General features: G+C 37.6%; 1 protein-coding gene across 9 annotated transcripts in view; it reads left to right on the top strand.

Annotated features, from left to right (window-relative positions):
* NFIB (nuclear factor I B) overlaps positions 1–22,436 on the top strand; it is a 611,459-nt gene that overhangs the window by 332,849 nt on the left and 256,174 nt on the right. For all 9 annotated transcript variants that reach the window (XM_077475108.1, XM_077475113.1, XM_077475111.1 and 6 more), the window contains one exon: positions 1–334. This exon is cut by the window's left edge and continues 198 nt beyond it. In XM_077475108.1, the coding sequence (XP_077331234.1) occupies positions 1–334 (334 nt within the window). The remainder of the gene's footprint in view (positions 335–22,436) is intronic.

Here is a 22,436-nt window from a genome sequence, read left to right as displayed (position 1 = left end):
CTAGCCAAGCTACGCAAAGACATCCGCCAGGAGTACCGGGAGGATTTTGTGCTCACCGTGACTGGGAAGAAGCACCCCTGCTGTGTACTATCAAACCCAGACCAGAAAGGCAAGATCCGGAGGATCGATTGCCTGCGACAGGCCGACAAAGTCTGGCGTCTGGATCTGGTCATGGTCATCCTTTTTAAAGGTATCCCCCTGGAAAGTACGGACGGGGAAAGGCTCGTCAAATCACCGCACTGCACAAACCCAGCACTTTGCGTCCAGCCACATCATATAACTGTATCGGTCAAGGAGCTTGATTTGTTCTTGGCGTATTATGTACAGGACCAAGGTAAGGATCAATAGTAATGTTGGTTTGCCAACTGTAATTATTTAAAACGTTTTGCTGCACACACAACTTTTTTGTTTACAGAAATAGTATGATTGTGTTTAAAAATATAGATGTATAAAGTGCTAAAAAGATTGACGACTGAGTTGAAGCTTCAGCTTTCAAGCACGGGCCAAATATATGCTTTGAAATATTGTAACTGTTTGTGTTAGCATTGAGAGGTTGGGATGTGTCCTAGAAAAGCAGTTTATGTTATTAAGTTCAGCATTCTTATATGATTGGCTAATGGTGTCCTATTTTAGCATTGTATTTTATTCTGCAGGTATTTTAGCATTGTATTTTAGTTTACCCGTAATGTTGGACCTTGCACTTGTGTGTGCCTTTAAACACTTCTGCTCTACTAGTAAAGTTTGCTAGTCTTGTAGCGTATTCTATGTTTGCAATGTGGCTTGCTATATTAAGAAACGGTTGTAACAATCTAATTTTATGAGGTATCACTCCAGTAAATATGTCTGTAGTTCATATGTGCTTGTAGGCAGTTGGGTGGTGAATTTTGCAGGATTTCGGCTTGATATTTTAAATGACAAAAGTGAAATTCCAACTTTGATAAAGAGTGCATGTTATTTCAGAATTGATAGATTGATAGTCCAATATATATATATATATATATATATATATATATATATATATATATATATATAAATCAATATTTTAAATAGGGGGAGCAGCTCAGAGCCAAATTGCATTACCTTTCAATTAATGGTTTTACTTATATTTGCAAAATTCCATTACAGCTACTCACTTTCTTTTTCTTATATGTTTTAGTATCTTGTTTTTTTTTGTGTGTTTTTTTTTTTTTTTTGCAGTGCATGAACTTCATGGTTCAGCTTTTGACACTTGGTTTTGATTGTGTTACAACACCTTTATAACCTAGACAGCTTTCACTTACTGTAGTCACTCAGTATGCCCCACAGTTATTATTCACACCTAAATGAATGTTCTTATTAGTGCCTTAATGAGCTGTTTAAAGCATTCTTATTAACAATTTGACAAATGACTATATGTGTTGAGCCTTTGCACATATTTTCTAGTGTAATATTTGAATATGGAGCTTTCATTCGCTTGATTATTTAGTTAGCCGCGTGCTTGTGCTGTATAAGAACTGAAGTGGAAAGAACAAAGTTTCGTAAGTTGAAGTCCCCTCTTGCTTTGTTACTTGTAATATGAGCACAGAGCAGTGAGGTAGAAGAGCCTCAAATAACCTGGATGATTCCTACACTTGGTTTAATTCACTTTGTTTTTCTTAACTGCTAGCAGGTAGCTGTGGTACTTTGTGCTTTGTTGTACTTTAGCTTTTTTTTTCTGTGGGGTGAGTGAATAGGAGCTTTTGTAATGGGTAGTGTCTGAAAGACAAACTTCATATTGGATATACAGGCCTGTAACAATACAAGCCATAAGGTGTGGAGGTATAAAGGGCTTTAAGAATCATAAAAAATTGGTTGGTCGCTCTGAGAGATTTTGCTTATCTAAGCCTGAGTTTGTGCCAGTTTTCCAGTGTTACATATCAGGAAAAATGCAGTTAACACGTTTTTGGTTTTGCAAAAAAATATCAGCAGAAGTTCGGCCATAATGGTAATGACATATGGCAAGCCACAATTCAGGCAACAAAAATATGATGGGCTAACTTAGGGAGAAGCTGTGTGAAACCTTAATGACTTTTTCTTAAAGTCAGCACTGGGAACCATTATGATACAATCTTCGAATTGCTCTGTGGTTAAATTACACCACTTTCCTCGAGTTGGTCACGACAGGAAAGTAGATCCTAGTGGGTTTACCACCTTCCCTTAATATTCATTCACCAAATATTTCTCCTAGCATTTTTATAAGAACATTGCCATTGATGTGTTTAAATAAATAGAGACCGTGAGTATCTGAACTGCTTTTTACTGGTCTGTCCTACGAAGAAAGTGGTCAAACTTGGCTTATGCTCCTTAGTTTACGTCCATTTTTCAGCTTTTTTTTTTTTGCAGTATTGAATACATTCACACACACTTTAACAGCACTGAGCAAAAGTTGAAACAGAAGTTTTAGTTCTGATTGGCTATTTTATCAGTCTGAGTGACTTAAGTGGCATTGCTGTAAACTGTCAAAAATAGAAAAAAAAAGTATAAATTATAGTAAAAGAAAGTATTAAATTATAGTATTAAATCAACAGCGTTTTCAGTTTCTTCATATTCGACCAGCCCCAATTATGTTGTCCAAAGCTGAATATATTTATATTTATTTACAAGAGTAAGATCCAATGAATTAAATAAAACGACAGATTAGGAATTTGTACAGCGCTACCAAAAAAAAACAAATTAGTTACATCAGGGTCATCTATGTTTTGAAGCATAAAAAAAAATCAAAATGCTTGTACTTAAAGCTAGTGCGATGATTTACCTGATTTTATAGTGAAACTTATTGTTTATTTCCATTTAAATACCTTAAGAATATGCTGTCAGTTTTAGAAACTCACAGTTACATTGTAAAGTAAAAATAATGTCACATGATACGTGAGGTTGTATTGGTTTTTTTTTATGACATAAATATATTTAGTTTGCAGGCTCTTGCATATGTGTGTTATAAAATTGTGGTAATCTTTACTGTGATACTATAATTCATTGGCTAATGGCTGATAATCTTAAAATATGCTACAATAAAAATGTAATGTCACTTTCTTATAAAACAGTTTGTTTAAATCCATAAATTCAGGCAACGTGGCTGAATCAATGAGTGCGCGTGTGTGTGTGTTTTTTTTTCTTTTAGATGGCATGCAGAGGAAGGATAGCTTGAATGCCAGTGTTGGTTGGCAGTGGCATTAGGATTGGCATGAGCCCCTCTTTGTTTAGCTCAGAAGGCCTGTGATTCGTTGGTTGGCATCCGCAATGCAGTGCAGAGCAATGCTTCAATATATTGACAATTTCCAGAAATAGCAAAGTCAATAATCTGTGTTCTTTAATGATCATCCGATGATTTATAATGCTCAGCAAATTGGATGTTACCAACTTTGGTATTACAGTTTGTACATCCAATTCTTAAGATTCTTCGCTCCATAGACTTTTTCCACAAGAAGCATCTTTTTATGGTAAACATTGACAGCTTATATTTCTATCACCAAATGCAGCATGTTTGTAGTTAAGCATTAATGCCAGTGTGTGCTGAGATTTTTCATGGAAGAATTTAAGAAACTTTCTACTGATATAAAATCCAGACCGCGTTTCATGCATGTATACAATTATCAACCGTATAGAAAAAATACTTAGCACTTTATCTAGATATAATTCAGCATATAATCACCAGAAGAAGCAGGCAGTAAAATTCTAGTATTTCTTTTTTATCTGGAGATTTTGCTCCAGTTTTTCCTTTAATATTTTTATTCACTGCTTTTTTTTTCTCCCTCTGCTGTAGACTGTTTCATCAAGATCCGCCATTTTGTTTGTCAAGTGCCAAGAGTACAAAAAAAGACAGAGAATCTGCATGATGCCAATAATGGTTGCCACTGGCACCGAGGTTGGCATCAGCCCCTCTTTGTCTAGCTTCTGAATGCCTTTGATTCGTTGGTTGGCATCCGCATTGCAGTGGGCAAATTGTAAAGTTTTTGACAATCACAGAATGAAAGCTGCTTTACGTGCTTGTTTCAGGGAGAATCACTGCCTTGAATGCCTCTTTGTCTCTGTAGATGTATGTGTGTCTAATATGCATGTACTTGTGTGCCTGTTTTTTGTGCATATATACAGGCACACATACATTACAATGTGCATGTGTGTGCACAAGCGTGTGTTTGCGCATTAATATATTTTTATGCGTCTTAAATAATGGTATTTAACACCAATTGTTAGCTAGAAGGACATATAGCCCTTAGTCATATTACACTGAAAGCCAGAAATTAGTTTTCAGATAATGAAAAAAGCCCTTGGTCCTGTATGTTTTGGTCCCTCCCACAGAAAAAAACCCAGCAAGGTCAGAGAGATGTCTTCATATAAGTGTGTAGAGGAAAATCTGAATATAGCTGTTCCATTACACATGATATTCTGTAATAGAAAGTTTTTGTGTTCCGCCAGTTTTGGAGAATCTATGCTAAGGTTCTTTGCTTATGTTTATGTTGACTTTTTGATTTGGTATTTTTGTTAAGTATTAGAATGTGGCAAAGTGCAGCTATCATCTGGTAAAAATTTCCACAGGTTTTCTTTGATTTTAGTTTTATACATTTTAATATTTTTTTTTTTTTTACGGAATTTTGCGCTGAAGTTGTGTAAAACTGCAGGTAGCAGTTTGTTCATGTTAGGACTGACAAATGTTATAAAGATACCATAAAAATTGTATGGCTTTCAGGGAGACTGCAGAACTAATAGGATGATCTACATAATATCCCAGACAGCTAAACATTGAATAGAGTCAATTAATTGGTTTGGATATGTAGATAAAAGACTCTTGTATTTCCTAATTAATATTAAGGTGAGGGAAGATCTCATTGCATGTATGTATATGGGGTATAACAGTTAAAGTGGCACATCTTGCATGTGGAATTGTTAGCAGGACCAGACTTGATTCTAAAGTATTCAAATACTGTAGGGATTTCTTGTTTTTACTCATTGATAGAATGGCAGGATTGATGGACATGACTGACATTTACGTTACATATGGAGATAATATTCAGCTAGATCTATATGACAGAGTTGGTTGTATGTACAGAGTTGGCATTGGTGCACACATGAAAAGATGGGGAGAGGCCTGTAAAATATTTTTGTTCTTAAACAAATAGGAATGATATGATTAGTTTACTGGAAATGACTAAAATGTTTTAGCTGAAATTATTTGTAGCAATAAAGTAGTAGAGAAAAAAACAAAAAGATAAAGTTTATTGCCCAATATATTTTTATATAATTTATAACTGACAAGAATCCCCAGGTTCTGCTTTATTCTTTGGAAGAAGGAATAAACAAATAGTTCAGTTTGTTTTCCCCTTTGCTTATCTTCTTTATCTCATGTGTGTATTTTGCAGCATGTTAGATCTGAAAGGAACATTATGTGTAGTCAAACAACACTACACAGGGTCCAGATGGTGACAGTAGGTGAGGATCTCAGCTCTCAGGAGGGATTTGTGAGAAGGGACAGACAGGGACACATGTTGTGAAAAGGGATATGCCTGGGATGCATCCCACATAGACTCTATAGTATTTCTTAAAAGCATCAAATGTATACTGTTGTGTAAATGGTTAAAATGGGAAATACTTTTGTGCCAATTAGTGCTTAATAACAAAGCTGTAAATGTAGCCTCAACCAGTCAATCTGCACAAGAGATGTTTAGTCAGCCAAAGCTTTGAGGAAAAAGGGAAGCATAGGCATTGAGTATGAATGTATGAATAATGCTGGATCAATAAATCAGTACAGCAAGCCTAAAGCAAGGTCTAAAATAATGAAATGCTGGCACTGAATAGTAGGGGAGCTTGGAGTATGTGAGATTCTTTTTTTTTTTAGATGCTTGTGGAGCCTTCTCTGTTCAATCGCTATGCTCCCAGGGCCATGTGGCAGACTGAGTGGCAACTGTGAGACACACAGGGCCCAGCTGTCAATTGCGGTAGCCTGGCACCCGTTTCTTGCTAGGGAATAGAAAGCTATTAGCTGCCTACATTTTGGGGCTTCCAGTTCCCATCCCTGTAGAAAAAAAAAGGTGGCAGCTTGAATCACAAGGGAAAAGCAGACAATATTACGCCCAATTTTATGACTCAAGTTTTTTTTCTCTTCAGCACTGGAAATTTAGCAAGTCACAGCACAGTCGTTAGTTACATCGTTAGTTATATCACTTTGTAGGTAATACATTCCTACATATACTCTATAAATAAGAGAAATGCAGGATGCTAAAAATAATTTCAGGCCTGTTTGATTGTTATTATAAAGAGTTTATTTGTCATGGCGACCGAAAAATTACATATGTATAAATTAAAAAAAACAAAATAAATAATAATAAAAAAAATGAAATAAATATATATATGTGTGTGTGTGTGTGTGTGTGTATATATTGTTGCTATTATTATTATACAAGATTTACGGTATATAGTGCGCAGTGCTTTACAACAGGAGGGCAGACAGTACAGTTATCATACAATATATATATATATATATATATATATATATATATACAGTATATAAATATCAACAATTTCTGTACAAAGAGGTATTAAGTTCTACGTACAGTTATAGAATTAGAAACATTTTAACAAGATACGTGTTTTATTTTTTTATTTGCTAATGCAGAACATTGGAAATTCATATTTCTGTTTGCATTTTAAATACATTATAATAAGTATTACTTAAAATAATAATTTAATATTATAATTTTTACAAATGAAATGAATAAACATCCTTTTTATGCTGTGCTTTTAATTGAAAGTCACAGTAGTGGAAAAAACATGATTTTCAATAACCCTCCTTTTGGATTTTGGGTTATTTTGGTCTGTATGTTAATTCCATTGGTCACACATTAAGGTATATACATTTCTTTTTACTGACTGTAGAAATTAAATGAAATATCTTGTTTAACAGTTTTATTTTTAACCACCATTATATGGAAGGTAGGAAAGAAGCTTCTTGTGTTTCACCTGAAAATTGATATTATGCGTCCAGCATGATAGAGATGAACCAAAAGTGTTGTTTGACATGCTTAGAGCTGAATGTTGCTTATGGATTAAAAACAAAAAATCTTGTTTTAAAGAGTCCATGACATGCTGTAGACTTTTTCTTGGTTCAGACAGAATCAGCATCTTTGAGGATCCATTTAAGCAAGCGGAAGGCAGTCTGTATAGTGTGCAGGTAGTAAAGCACTCCGCCACCTTTTGTGAAAGAGTCAACATGATCTTCACACTGATAGAACAGATGTAGCCATCTTTGTCTATTATTGTTATTGGAAAAGACACGCCATTAAATGGCTATATAAGTGTATATTATTGTTTGCTAAGGAATCAAGGTTTAGCCGTAGATACACTTACTGTAAAATATTTAGGAGTAAGCACTACTAGAGTGCCTAGTGAACTTGATTGCTTCAAATAACATGTGAAAGTTTGCTCCTTCCCTCATTGGCTGGTGGTGGTCCTGCTGTCCCAGACACCTCATAATTATATATAATAGAACAATGAAGGCTCCCAGGAGCAAAGCAGTTGTTGGGGGAATCATACGTTGCAGCCTACCACTGTCTTTATGACACGTGCTTAACATAATTTAACTGAGAAAAAAATGGAAATGGGGGGGGGGGGGGTGCTCTCCTTCTTTCCTGGCTTGTAGGTGTCCTCTATATTTTCATCAATTGAGCAAGTTTTAAACAATGGTTACTTTAGGTAAGAAATTTTTGAAAATTCCCATAGCTCTGGGAAAGGGGAAGATGTGTTCGTATTCTATGCATACATTGTGTTTGTGGAAACACAGCATTATACATGCTATTTTGAGGCATTTTGAATGGTTGTAATGATGACTCATGTGTGCATTGTTAAGTAAATCCATAAATCCTCGCAGCTCCTTAGATAAATGAATCTAGTCAGTAAAAAAAAAAAAATATATTGCACTTTACATATGCACTAAGACCCATCAAATTTCAGGATTATCATAAAACTATTCTCCAGTAAGCATAGATTATTTTTCTAAGTTTTTTGGAGCATATGTGACCTGTACAAAAATACTTTTTGAGCAATTTTTCCATATATTGGCCATACATGTAAAGATTGTATGCATCCCCCATCTATGATAAAAAGCCTGGATGGCAAAACTCTGGCTGCAAGCTCTTGTATTCTGACAGCCGGCACCTGCAGAACAGTGACTGCAGCAAATTAACTCCAGTCACTGTTCAGCTGACTTTTTTCCACCTGGCTCCTTCGATTTCTCAGTCGAAGTTTTTCTTCCGGTAGTATAGGCAAGGCCATACACGGCTCAATTTACCATGCAGATGCAGTAACGTGTCCCTCAATATAAATAACATTGATGCACATATCTGCAATTTCAACAATTTTCCTACAAACCAGAACTTTTTTTAAAATAATTCAATGGATTTATTTTTTTCGACTGAAAATGTATCTTGTAACCCCCTGTTATATTTATAATTATAAACACACAATTGCCTACAAAAATCAGCCTTTCAATAGGCCTCTATTATGGTATATCAATCTCTATGTATGTTATATGATCTGGTTTACAAATTTTTCTGTAGTAGCTCCTAAAAGGGTTAACCAGTTTTGGATTACATGAAGACAGAAGCAGTACTCCAGAATAAACAACCCGGCCCATTGAAATTCTACATTCATCTTCAACTTTGGTTTGTGGTTGAACCTCAAAAACACCAAATTAATTGTTTCCAGCAGTAATTTTCAATCTACTGTTTGTAGGTGCCTTTTTAGTCAGCTCTAAAAGGATTTCAAGAAAAAAAAAAAGAAACAAAAAGGAATGCTTAGAGTTGAGGACAGCCTTGTGTATTTTGACATTTATGCCGTCTCTGGGCAGTTTGCTGTAAATTTGTTCTGCCATAGTAAAGAAAAACCCTTGTTTTATGAGTTTTGCCTTCACTCCTGGCCTTAAATGTCAGGAACCCCTGCTGAGTGATGCAGTGTTAGGTTTAATTGACCAGAGCTGATTTGTTAAAACAATTCATTTACAAGGGCAGTAACCGGACTGCCCAGGCCAATTTGCTACCTGAATCCCCTGACCTCTATAGATGTCTGGGTCAGGGGACGCCTGGCAGCCATTTGAACTCTCCTTTTGTTTGCTGGTGTCACTGTTTTCCCTCTGAATCTTTTGTGGTTACAGCTGACAAGTAGGCCTCAGCCATGGCTTTACACACCAGTGGCTCTCAAGCAATCCCTCGGGAGGGGCCCCGTCTTCTGTTTGATGTGGTCTGACTCTACTTGTTACTTTTGTTTGCTGACAGTAATAGGGACAAATTGGCACAAGAGGTGTCAAGAGGATTTCCAGCTTCTTAGGAGGAGACTTCATTTCACCTCTTTGGCTCTCTGCCTTTTCTGTGACCCAGTCATAAATCTTTTAAGTGCCACAAAGTTTAGAGTTCTGTAGCTTTAAAAAGAAGACCTGTTGTTTCAGTGTTAATAAATTAAAACAAATTATAATTACAGTGTGAAAAATGCCAAGAAGTATGTTAATGAAGTGAAAGGGATAACACCTGTAATTTTGCTAATGTGAGAAGTAATTGCTTAATGCACTCTCCATATGTATGTTAAGTACATGGTTCCAAAGCAAAATTGTTACGTTGAGCCTTAATTAATACTATATAATAAATAATATAAATTAATTATCATACATATTAATAATATTTTAGTTAAATAATAAATATAAAAGTACTGTTTGAAAAAAGGTAAACTTTTGTGTTGCCCATGGTAATCTACCCATGTCTAGATTTTTTTTTCTTTTGTGAAGCACTTTCAAATAAAAAGATAAATCTGGTTATTATGGGCAATGTATAAAGTATATATGCAGACTCAGCAAAGAGAGGTTGTTTTATTATTAATAATGACAGTTTGTGCAGTGCTTTACAACATATGGTCAGACGGTATAGTTACAATAAAATTTAAGGCACACCATACCTGCATGAAAAATGCTGGGAAAACCTGCAGATTTCACTTGCGGGGACATCAGTTCACATCAGTTTTCATGCGTGTTTCAGTCAGTTTTTATTATTATTATTATACAGGATTTAGAAAACGCCAACAGTTTGCGAAGGGGTTTACAATGTTAGGACAGACAGTACACTTACGGTACAATTCAATACAGGAGGAATCAGAGGGCCCTGCTCCTTTTTATGCACGTTGATATCAGTTTTCTTGCGTGCCAGTTATGTGCCCTGTTCACATAAATGTTGATGTCATGTCAGTTTTTTTTTTCCTGTGTAGAAAACTGTATACATGTTGCAGATTCCTGCGCAAAAAAAACCCTGCACGTTGTGACGTGAACAGGGCACCTTGAGAACAATTGTTTTTTTTTTTGCCCTTGCATAACATGTACAGAAAAACAGACATGGTGTGAACGAGGCCTAATACAGGAGGAATCAGAGGGCCCTGCTCCTTAGAGCTTACAATCTAGGAATTTAAAACTTTTGTGCTGATAAGTAGTCCTTGTATGGGCAACTGCCAACTTTTAAGGATGCAGACAGTTGGTATAAAAGGTGTGGCTGTATTGAAATATATTGTATATTCTCATCTATTGTCCCTCTGCTAATATACTCATGTATGTTGCTGAAAATTTGAACACCTGAACCCTGGATGCAGAAATGTTAAAAAGCAGTCTTGGGAATATATTTCACCATGTTGTTGCTTACCTCTATGGGCTATCCTGCACATAGGGCTGTAAGACATTTACAAACTTAATGGTGCTTGTATGCTATTAATATATGACTCAAATTCCACTTATATCCCACGCCATACCTACAGATATGTCTTACAAAGTCTTGCTAGTTTACCATTTATTGTATTGTACTATTCGTGGCAACTGAATTTGTGAGATGAGTGTAAACCAGGTTGTATTTTAGTATTTATTGGGGTTGATTTACTAAAATTGGAGAGTGCAAAATCTGTTGCAGCTGTGCACAGTAGCCAATCAGCTTCTAACGTTAGCTTTGACAAAGAAAAGAACTGGAAGCTGATTGGAAGGAAAGCTGCACCTGATTTTGCACTCTCCAAATTTAGTAAATCTACCCCAATAAATCCTTACAGCTATGACAGTTTATAAAGGACAACTTCCCAATTCTCTTAAAGCTCTTGCAAATGGCTGGGTCAGAATTCAATAGCATTATAAAAAAGATCGCTTTTAGTAATGATATTGTTCATTTTATAAAGCTTGAGCATATTTTACAACACAGCAACAGGTATAACCCATCTCTTGTGCTTTGGGTGGCTTTAAAAAATATATATATATTTTTAGAAATGCCGTACAGTTTTACCCATAAATTCCTCACTGAAGAAGAAAATGCCAGGTAAGACACTACAAGTTTGTTATTATACCTGACTGTTATTGATATTTTATTGAAGAAACTGGATTGATCTACTGGTTATTTTTTATGGAGCAGCCATGTGCTACAGCATTTCTAGCACACCTGGAAAGCAGCAAAACCATTAATTCATCAGAGGTCATTGTACTCTATATGTCTGCATAATATAAGCTTACTGTATGGAAGAGTTGGTTGCAAGCTTCATTGATTTCCACACATTTGCAAGCGTTTAGGGCAGCGGGAAAGAATTCAATGTAATTACTGCCATGAACTAAAATTGTTGCTGAAATCCTCCATATGAGGACAGGAAAGAAAGAAAATAATCTATACAGAGGCCTGTGCGGGCTTGGAAGACATTTTTCAGCACTCCATATATAAGCAGAAAACGCTAGCTCCTCAATTGCTGTCTTCAAAAAAATTTGCATAATCTTAAAATGGTACACATATGTTTGTATTAAATATTTGTATAAGTGCTGTATATCTAACTGTCTAACTTGGCTGCTCTTATATTACTTCAAGTGCTGTATTTGCAGACCAACCAAAATATTTTGCTCAATGATTTATGTATATCGCACAACATTTTCTGTTCTATTTACAGAGACCAAATAGGGAGTGAAAGCGGCTTATATTAATATGAGGATCACTGGTCTTTTAGGGATTAAAATGACTTGTTATGCTGCATTAATCCTTTTTTGGTACATTTGAAATGACTTCCTAGCGCTAACAAACACATCATTAGGTCCTAGAATTAATCTACTTTTTAGCCCCAGACATGCTCCTAATTTAACACATGTGGCAAAAAAAAAATCATAGCGCAGATTTGAGATCAAGATCGCAGTGGGAGATGCTAAGTAAAACGGTCAATTGGATTTCAAGGCATTATGAGCAAAGGAATAATAATAAAAACACAAGAGAATCTGGAATGGCAGAAAGCTCCAGATAGCACGTTTCAACACATCTGGTGACTATTTGTTCAAATCAGGTAATAAAGGATAGCAGCATTTAGCAACCTTCAAATACTTGCTGGGCTAGGAATTAAGTTGTCAAAATATCAACCTTGTAATGATTACAAGTATTAAGTAAAACCTTGTCATGCATTATGGCCATTTTAAATTGCCGTTCCCTATAGGAGAATAAATGAGGGATTTTTTTCTTCTGCATAGCTTAACTCCTTGGTTCTTCTCTGCAACGATATGAAGAAAAATCATTCATTAATTAGTTCGCCTAGAACAGAGTGATGGGAGAAACAGTATAAAATTTTGAATTATTCAGGGAAGATATACATTGACAATAACAGAACAGGAATGTGGATAAGAATACGGTATAGTTAGAGGCCAGTTGATCAATGCAGTGCTAATGGGTTAAATCATTTTTTTTCTTTTATCTTATTTCTGTAACCGCTTACAGTGAACAAAGGTCTGACCAAGGCATGCAGACAGTGAGCATTCACCATTCAGTATTTTAGATCTGTGGCAGAGCAAATCAGCCATGACCTTAGTGAAATAATTTGGCACTATTGCACTTAGTGTCCTCATCACCATATTTAGAGAATATCTACAAAGGCTTCTTTCCTCTATAAAATTACATCAAATTAAGGTATGCTAAGGTTCTTCAAGCAGAACATAATCCCCTTTCTCCTCATTACTTAAACTAACTATAATAGACCCCCAATGGTTTTGTAAGCAATCACTTAAAGTGTTACTAAACCCAGGACCCTACATCCACTATATCTGGTCTCCCACAGTACGCAGAACATGGGAATGCAATAGTTTTAGTAAATATAAACTGTTAAATACCTTTTCTCATCAGTTACAGCAGTCTTGTGACTTCTGTCAGTTTCTGGTTAAAGTTTGCAGGAGGAGTTTTCATTCTCCCCTGGTTGTCCTGTGAGGCTGCAGGACCAATGCCCCTCTGTCTAGACAGTGCTGATTGGCCCTGTGCTGATTATACACACTCTCCCAAAAAAAGTAAAAAAAAAAGCACTCTAGCAATTCACACCAAAATGAACATGTGCAGCTTGTCCCCCAGACTCTGGAAGAAGGGGGATGATCAGAAAAGACAGGATCAAACAGCCTTTTTTACACAATGCAGAGGATTAACCCCTTAGGTTCCACAGTGAGTATAACCAGCATACTTTACTGCATATACAGACTGATTTTACTGCTGTGGGTTTAGTAACACTTTAAATCTTTAAAGACTCACCAATATTGTTTTCATATATTATTTATTAATAGTTAAGTAATGACTTTGTTATAATAATCATAACTATGTCCCTGAACCTTTTGGAATTAACTCACGTTGTACACATGCCACTGATTGATATCCCATGTACTGCTGTGACACAGCATAGAATATACAGTGTATACAGGTAAACCGTACAGCACAGTTTATACAGTGGAATAGTGTAGAATATATAGTACATAGCACTCGTTTGTGCAGCGTTAAAGTGATTGTAAAGTCTTGTTTTTTTCCTTTAAAAATAACAAACATGTTATACTTACCTGTTCTGTTGCTGCAGATTTGCACAGAGCAGCCCTGATCCTCCTCTTCTGTGATCCTGGCCCCTCCCTCCTGTTGAGTGCCCCCACAGCAAGCAGCTTGATATGGGGGCACCCGAGCTGAGTCACAGCTCCTTGTGTCCATTCAGACACGGAGACCCAGCCCGCCCCTGCCCACCCTCTCCCCTGATTGTCTAGCTGACTTTCATTGACAGCAGTGGGAGCCAATGGCGCAGCCGCTGTGTCTCAGCCAATCAGGAAGGAGAATCTCGGTCAGCTAAGACATTTGTGGATATCGCTGGACAGAGAGGGACCTCAGGTAAGTATTAGGGGGGCTGAGGGGGGCTGCTACACACAGAAGGCTTGTTATCTTAATGCATAGAATTCATTAAGATAAAAAAAAAAATCTTCTGCCTTTACAACCACTTTAAGTATGGCCTCATACACACTGGGCTTTTTCAACTCTGCTTTTAGGGGTGTCTGACATTTTTTCTAATTTTCTTTTCCCTGCATGTTAGCCTATGTGTTTATGCACACATAGGCAATTAGAGGCAAAAAAACAACCCCACTGCCAGCACGTCCAGGAGTAGCAGTGTTTTGGCAGAAAAAACACTTGATTTGTGTAAACGCGTCTAAATGTGCTTTAACGCTAGGTGTGTTTGGCGCTTGAGCGTTAGTTCATTTCAGTGGCCAGAATAAATTATTATTCTGGCCAATGAACTGAATTAATGCCCAAGTGATTGATGTGCTTAAATGCGTTACGTGCATTTGCATGTGTCAGGCTTTTTTTCTGCCAAAACGCCACTTGCAGGAAGAAAAGGTGTTTAGAAGAGAAGGCCAACGTCCAGTGTGCATGAGGCCTTAAAGTGGTTGTAAACCCTTACAAACCACTTTGACTTACAGGTAAGCCTAGATTAAGGCTTACCTGTAGGTCCAAGCAATATCTCCTAAACCTATATGGTTTAGGAGATATTTCCCCGAAAACGGGCACCGCTGTCTACGGCGCATGCGCTGTAGACAGCGGCGCGCAGGCGCACTGAGCGCGGCATTTCCAAAAATGGAGCTGCCGCGCGTGTCGACTCCCGTGCGCATGCGCGGGAGTGACGTCATCGCGGCTTCGCCGAATGACAGCGGCGGAGCTGCGAGACGCCACCAGCAAGATGGATGCGGCGGACTACAGGGGACAGCGGCGACTTCGCTGGCTCCTGTGTCAGGTAAGTGACACATAACGGGCTACTATGCGATGCATAGTAGTCCATTATGCTTTGCCTTTGCAGGGAATGAAAGAGGAAGTAAACCCATCAGGGTTTACTTCCTCTTTAATGTACATTGCATGGCTGTAAAGTGTTCCATGCACCGTAAAGTGAAATTGCACAATGACAAGATAATTTGCAGTGATGGTAGATGGATAGCAAAGCGGTGATGCATAAAAATGGCACTGTATGCCAAGGTATAATGTTTGTGCAGTGTGTCCTGTGTGCTGCTGTATGTCATGTACTGTCCACTCCTATCACTTTATGTGTATGTACGTTGTCAACATTTGGTTTGGTGGACCCTAGTGGGGTCATAGAAGGCAACTTCCCTTGGTCCTTAATAATTAGAAGGGATAGCAATGATTCAGCAGCTCCTTATTATATTATAATATCATGTATTTTTAACTGTCCCATTGCTCGTTATACTTCTTTTTAGTGATTGTGTTTTAGAAATGAATACTGGTGTTCTTAGAGAGCTCCCTGGGGTTGTTACTGTAGTTGATTTTTCCATGATTATGTAGCCCTAACACATTACACAGCCCGTTATGTTATATAGACCCTCCACATAGGTCCATGCCCCAAAATTATCTTTCTGTCCAATGTGGCTGTATATACTAGGGCTAGCAAAATACAAACAGGCATACCTACTTTAGAAAATTGTTAATAATTATCTTTCCTTCTGCCGATGTCACCAGAATGGCATGTCATTCTAGAAAAATTCACTGTAGAAGTCCCCTGTACACTTACACTTCCAGGGGTGTTTATTTCCTTAGTCACCATAGGATGTATAAGTGACATGGAGGTCAGTGAGAGGAGCTACTGTACACTGTGGGGACCTAGGAGATAGACACTTCTGGAAGTCTTGGTTTTCCAGCAGTCTTCAGCGGAGGATTTCTCATGAAAGAATTGCGGTTTTATCGGCAGCAGGAAAGGTAGGTATTTACAGTCTTCTTTTGCAGGTATACCTGTTTGGATTTTTTTTATGACAGGGTTGCTTTAACTGCTGTTTGGTTATGAGGCTAGGTGTTTAAGTGCCTGCGAATAGGGCCAGAATAAACTTGGTAAATACCATCTTGGGAAATGTGCTTTGAAGGTTAACCAAAACTTTTCTTGGTGGCATGGATGTTAAAATGCATAGAGTAGCTCGACCACAAAGCGCAAATTACTGAACTTTATACTTCCCCCTTATTAAATTAAACAGATATGCTAGTTTTATTTCTGCTGATGTGAAGGCAGACAAGTGGTAGCTGTATGACAAAGTCCATGCTGGTCTTTTGCATAACATGCTTTGATGCAAGACCAGGGTAAATAATTACTTTATTACTGCTTGTGTCAGTGTTTTAGCATCAATCAAAAGAATGAGTGTTTTGATTATTGCACCAGGAGCAACTGTCACAGCTGAGTGAAGGCTACACGTGACCTAAATTGCCCTATTCAACAGTGTATTGACAAGGGTCATTTTTTTTTGTATGTATAACATGATTATTTGGTCTTTTGTGGTTAGGGGAGAGCAAAGATTTGTTGTGTGTTGACAACAGCTTAATTTACTGTTCATGTTTTATGCATGCAATTGTGGAAGCTGAAGCAGTTCATGTGCTGTCTATGAAGGAAATAGCTGGGGTCTAAAATGTATTTATCTAAGCATGAACAAGAAAAATATTCCATCTTTAATGTAGTCGGTGTGCTTCCATTGCTGCTTTTTTTCATGGTTTTAAATGTACGCCTTGTCTTTAACAATCAGTAATAAACACTTACTCACCACACTTACTGGGACAAAAAGCTGCACTCTTTAAATTGTGACCCTGGGAATTGTTTCCAATAAAAAACATGTCCACTAGCACTTGCTGCAGTGCTAACCTGCCCATACCAAACATTTTTGAACAGCGGTGTGCATTACAATTGTGTGTAAATCCTGAAGCCAGCAGAGTGCTATTAACGTTATTATTATATGAATATGTCAATATATTAGTAATAATATATTATATTGATTATGATAATATGTTATTACTATATTCGCTGTCCATAAATGTAGTTCCTTACAGAAAGTATATCCATCTTCACGTGACTGTTCTTGTTGCTGCTATGTCTGTGCAGAATTACAGTAACAATGGACAAACCAATTGGAAGGTGCAAGAGTTCAAGTTCAGGAATGTACACTTGTTATGAAGTTGGTTTAAAGTTATAAATACATTTTAGAATAAAATAAAACTGTAAAGAGGTTTTTTTTACATGCTATAATAAATATGACAATGCTTGGCCATGAGGTGGACAAGAAACTTTGGAGTTGGTTTACTTAAGTAGAGGCTGTTTACTTTGCAAAGTGAATGATAGTAAATAAGGTGAACCTGTGATAACATTGAATACCCAATCATTTGCAAATGGAAATAAAAAAAATGTATCTATTTATTAAGCTCAGTCAACATTCCCTTTGCGTCATGAGCATTCACTTTTTGTGATGAACATTCACTTTGTAAAGTGAACATATGCTTTATAAAGTGAATGGCCTATACTTAACCCCATATTTTCCTTCAGTTTTACATATGTTCATAAACATTCATTGATGCAAATACATCCATGTTTTTAGTTGGAAGCAAGGAGAAGAAAACTTCTGTGTAGGCAAAGTTCAGTTCACAGAAGGTTGGAGTGAGAATTTGGTGACCCCCATTATAACACTGAACCCTATTGTAATCTATAGGAGCTGAATCTTCCATTTTTAAAAATGGCATGGGTAGCTGGGCATTGCCATGGGGTACGTGTACCAATGCAAAAAACATTTTTTTAATACTGTTCAGTGTGGAGAGGGTCTTTTCATGCAACTTAAAAGACAATGTTGAAAGTACACAAAACCTTTATATAACATGCTTGGGGATGCCTTAAAGCTGCATGTGAAGTTAGAGAACAGTGTGATATATGCCTTTTAAAAGTAACATCCCCCAAAAAAAGGAAAGAAAACAACATGGGGTTCTGCCAAAATATCCTTAGCAGGCCCTTATCTAGACGTTAAGCCTGTGTGGCCATGAAATGAAGGGCAGTGAGTGCCATCCAACTTCTTGTAACACACCAGACTCCATGCCTTTCAACACTGGGGGCACCTTGCAAGCTGGGATGGCCAAGCCTTCCTCAATTGCAAGGCACCTTGTACCAGTGTTGAGGGATAAGGACCTCTTCCCACATCTGATGCCCAAAGTGTGCGTGTGTGTGTTTGTGTGGTGGGGGGGGGGGGGGGGCTTATAGAAATCTGAAAGCCCCTAAGGAAAGCTAATAAAGGGTCCCTTAGTAATTATGTCCCCATTGCTTTACCCATTTCCACATTCCCAGTCACCCTCACTGTGAGCCCTTTAATAAAAGTGCCATAAAAAATGCAAACAATATCTCCCAATGTTAATCTATTGTCAGTCATATTGTCCAGCAATTTGGATTCATTGTCAGCTACCCACTGCCACAAGGACATGCTGAAGATCATTGGAGCCCTGCTACCACTCCTGTTGCAAATGACAGATCCCAGGCACTGCTGGAATGTAACAGCACCTAGGATCCTTGGGGACAAAATATGGTCAATGATGTCACCTGGCTGCTTTGTTTACATTCTAGCAGCCTGGAAATTGTCACTTGCAATGGGAGTAGCGACAGGACAAGTTTGCTAAGTGTTTCAGTGAAGCTCATCCCTACAGGTGTGATGCACACATGTATTTATCAAAAATGAAAGTGTATAGGACTCTACCATGCTTTCTTTTTGTTTCACAATCATAATTGTTTACATTTAATGAAGACATTTTTTAAACGTGGCTTGTTGTAAAAATAACTACATGTATAGTGGTTGAATAACGCTTTTCTTAAAATTCTCTTATCCTTCTATGGCTTTGTCTGCATTACTAGATTTTATTTCACTTTCCCTTGACTCAGCTTTACTGTGCATTAGAAATCATCTTTTCACTGAGAAGCCAGACTTTTAGTAGCCTTAATCTAACACAGAGCTCCAATCACTCTGCTGGTGGTCTTAGTGGAGTGGCCATTAAGGATTCTACGATGGCCATTAAATTAACATCTTTATTGACATACAGTTTTGTGGATGAGACAAAGATTGTTGATAAGTAATGGGGTATAATAACTAGATAATTGCTTTGTATGAGAAAAATTGAATTATTCTCATGAACTTCAATAGCATATCAATGTATAGCTAGTTCCAACAGTTTTGCCCAAAACAGTCCATCTTTGTATTGTCTGAGTGTTTTATTTGCATGATGGTTGTAGCATTAATATTTGAGTTGCAGTCTTATGCACCAGTGAGGTTACATCTTATTTCCTTTTGTAATGGCATTCTATATTAGAGGTGCCTTTTGAAACTAAAGCATAAATTGGAGATTTCACTGTATTTGGAGTGCTGCAGTCTTTCCTTTATGCCGCGTACACACGACCAGACTTAGGTCCGACAGACTTTCGACGGAGTTCTGACAGAGTTCTGACGGACTTTCCGAATGAACGGACTTGGCCACACACAATCACACCAAAGTCCGACGGATTCGAATGTGATGACGTACGACCGGACTAGAATAAGGAAGTTCATAGCCAGTAGCCAATAGCTGCCCTCGCATCAGTTTTTGTCCGTCGGACTAGCACACACACGAGCGGATTTCTCGGTAGGAACTGGGTCCGGCGGAGTTCTGGTGGAAAAATTTGAAACATGTTCCATTTCTAAAGTCTGTCAGACTTTTGCAAATCAAAAGTCCGCTGCAGCCCACACACGATCGAATAGTCTGCCGGAATTGTTCCGTCAGACTTTTGATGTTGAAAAGTCTGGTCGTGTGTACGCAGCATTACTGTTGTGATTTGTGAGACCCAGGTATACCTTTTCCTGAACCAGCTTCACATTTGTCTATCACACTAGGTTTTGAACTCTTCATCTATGTATAGGGGTGAATAAAGCAGTACTCAAATCGTGGCTTGTTTTCAGGCCATGCGATACCATATTGATCCTTTAACATTGTATAAAGCTAAAGCCAAACTATTTTACTCACTTTGGATAGAGCAGGAGAGGTTTAAAGCCACTGTCACTTTTTATGCCATCTGTGTTACATTAAAACGATTCTAAAGGATTTACTGTTCTGGTGGCAAGTCACAGTTTTGTATTTACCCTCACTATTATTCCTGGTGATATTGATGATCAGGACAGTGACAGTGAATCTCCCTAAAGGGGACCCTGACAGCAAAAACAATACCAACAGTGGCCCTAACCCTTCACCACTAAATGCCACTAAAAAGTTTAGCATTTAGTTATACTTTAAAGACCCTCTCCAGGTAACCTTTGTGTTCATCTGCTCACAGATGCTAGCAAAGACTTTCATATGAGTGTTAATGCAGTTGAGTGTTACTTCTGTGTACGTAATCAGGCAGCCCCTACATTTGCATGGGTGACTAGCTCTGGCGGGAAGGATATTGTCAGGAATCTGCTGCTGATTTTGCTACCTGTGCGCAGCTATCTGCAGCTGCCGAGCTCTGTACACTTCAATGACAGGTCTGCGGCGGCCACAGCTATCTGTCACTGTTCGTACAGCTAGCAGTTTTTTGTGGTGATTGCTGCTGGATTGGTTGAAATGCTTAAGTGGGTAGACTGACAGTGTTGCTTCCTTCCAGCCCATGTCAGCCTATAATTCTGAGGCGGGAGAGCAGGGGTGACAATGCCATTGCAAGCAGGCCAGTGAGCCTTAAAGTGCTCTGACATGAAATATGGACAAAGCATATCCCTCTATAGTATGTACTTGTCTCAGTTAACATAGTTTCATAGTTTCATAGTTAGTCAGGCTGAAAAAAGACACAAGTCCATCTAGTTCAACCAATTAATAAAAAAAATTCATACAATCCCTTATAAACAATCCTTTACCCACAGTTGATCTAGAGGAAGGTGAACAACCCCAGCAAAGCATGATCAAAATTGATACAGGGGGGGAAAAAATTCCTTCCTGATCCCCCGAGAGGCAATGGAATTTTCCTTGGATTAACTTTACCTATAAATGTTTGTACCCAGTTATATTATGTACATTTAGGAAAGAATCCAGGCCTTTTTTAAAGAAATCTACTGAGCTGGCCAGAACCACCTCTGGAGGGAGTCTATTCCACATTTTCACAGCTCTTACTGTGAAGAAACCTTTCTGTATTTAGAGATGACATTAATTTTCCTCTAGATGTAAAGTGTGCCCCCTTGTCCTCTGCGATGACTTAAAGTGTAAAATTAAGTGTCATTTCTTTCTGCTGCTGTTCCTCTGCTATCAGTATGAGTCACTTTTGACAAGCTTTCCTGACACCAAGAGAAAAAAGGTGACAGTGGAGGGATTCCCACCTGATTGACAACCTCAGCTCTGTACCTGTGTGCTGTGTGAAGGGAGTGTGCCCCTTCCATCCAATCATCTCTCGGAGCTCTAATCACTAAGCTCAGCAGTGTGTAATTTCAGCTCTCCGCCCCTTTCTTCTAACAACTTAGACAAGATTTATCAATTTTGAACTTTGAATGGCTATAGGGAAGAGAAGACAGCAGATAAATAGGCACAACTTGCGTAGGATGATTTGTTATCTCTGTGTATCACCTGTGGCCATTCATTTCACTGGGTATATGTAAGTGTCTACAACCACTTGAAATTCATTTTTTTAAATTATAACTTCTGGTTTTTCTTCTGTTAAAATTGATTTATTTACCACCCCCCCCCCTCCCTTTTTGTGACCTTATGTCTGTTTATCACAAATTGTAACCATCCCAATGTTGTCTGTATATGTTGGATTGTTTATTAATAACACATTTGTAAAAGAAAGTGTCAAGATTACATTTTTTTTCTTCGAACTTGCTATAAAAAGTCTAAAAACAATGTGCTGTGGGTGTTAAAGGTTGAAAAGCAGTTATATATTCTTTTTTGCTTTTGAGTACACATAGCACTGAACCAAAATATTCTGAACTCAGTTTTTTTAGATGTTTGCCTGCAATCTTATTTGGATGGATAAATATAATAATAAAAGGGCTAAAATATGTATCTTTTTTAGACAATATTCTACACACCTAACCTAAAGCCTAGGCATTTGGTCATGTGGTCTTTGTAGATAGCGATTGGCTGATGCCACCTTCCACCAGAGTATGTGACCAAAAGGACCAAAGGATTAGACTTTTGTACAGTACTGTTAAGCACATGAAGCTACATTTTCTCATAAAAAAAAGATATGGTACACATTTCATCACTTTTTTGCTTATTTATTCATCTCAGCAAGATTGTCAACATAGATTTAAGTTAACATCAAAGTTACAGTCACATATTAATGGACATCCTTGTGTAGACTGTATAGATAGAGTATAT

The sequence above is a fragment of the Lithobates pipiens genome, unplaced genomic scaffold, assembly GCF_037356315.1.
Source record: "Lithobates pipiens isolate NorthernLeopardFrog02 unplaced genomic scaffold, aLitPip1_a1.2 Scaffold_13, whole genome shotgun sequence".
NCBI classification, from domain to species: domain Eukaryota; kingdom Metazoa; phylum Chordata; class Amphibia; order Anura; family Ranidae; genus Lithobates; species Lithobates pipiens.
This window is presented reverse-complemented; position numbering and strand designations above follow the sequence as displayed.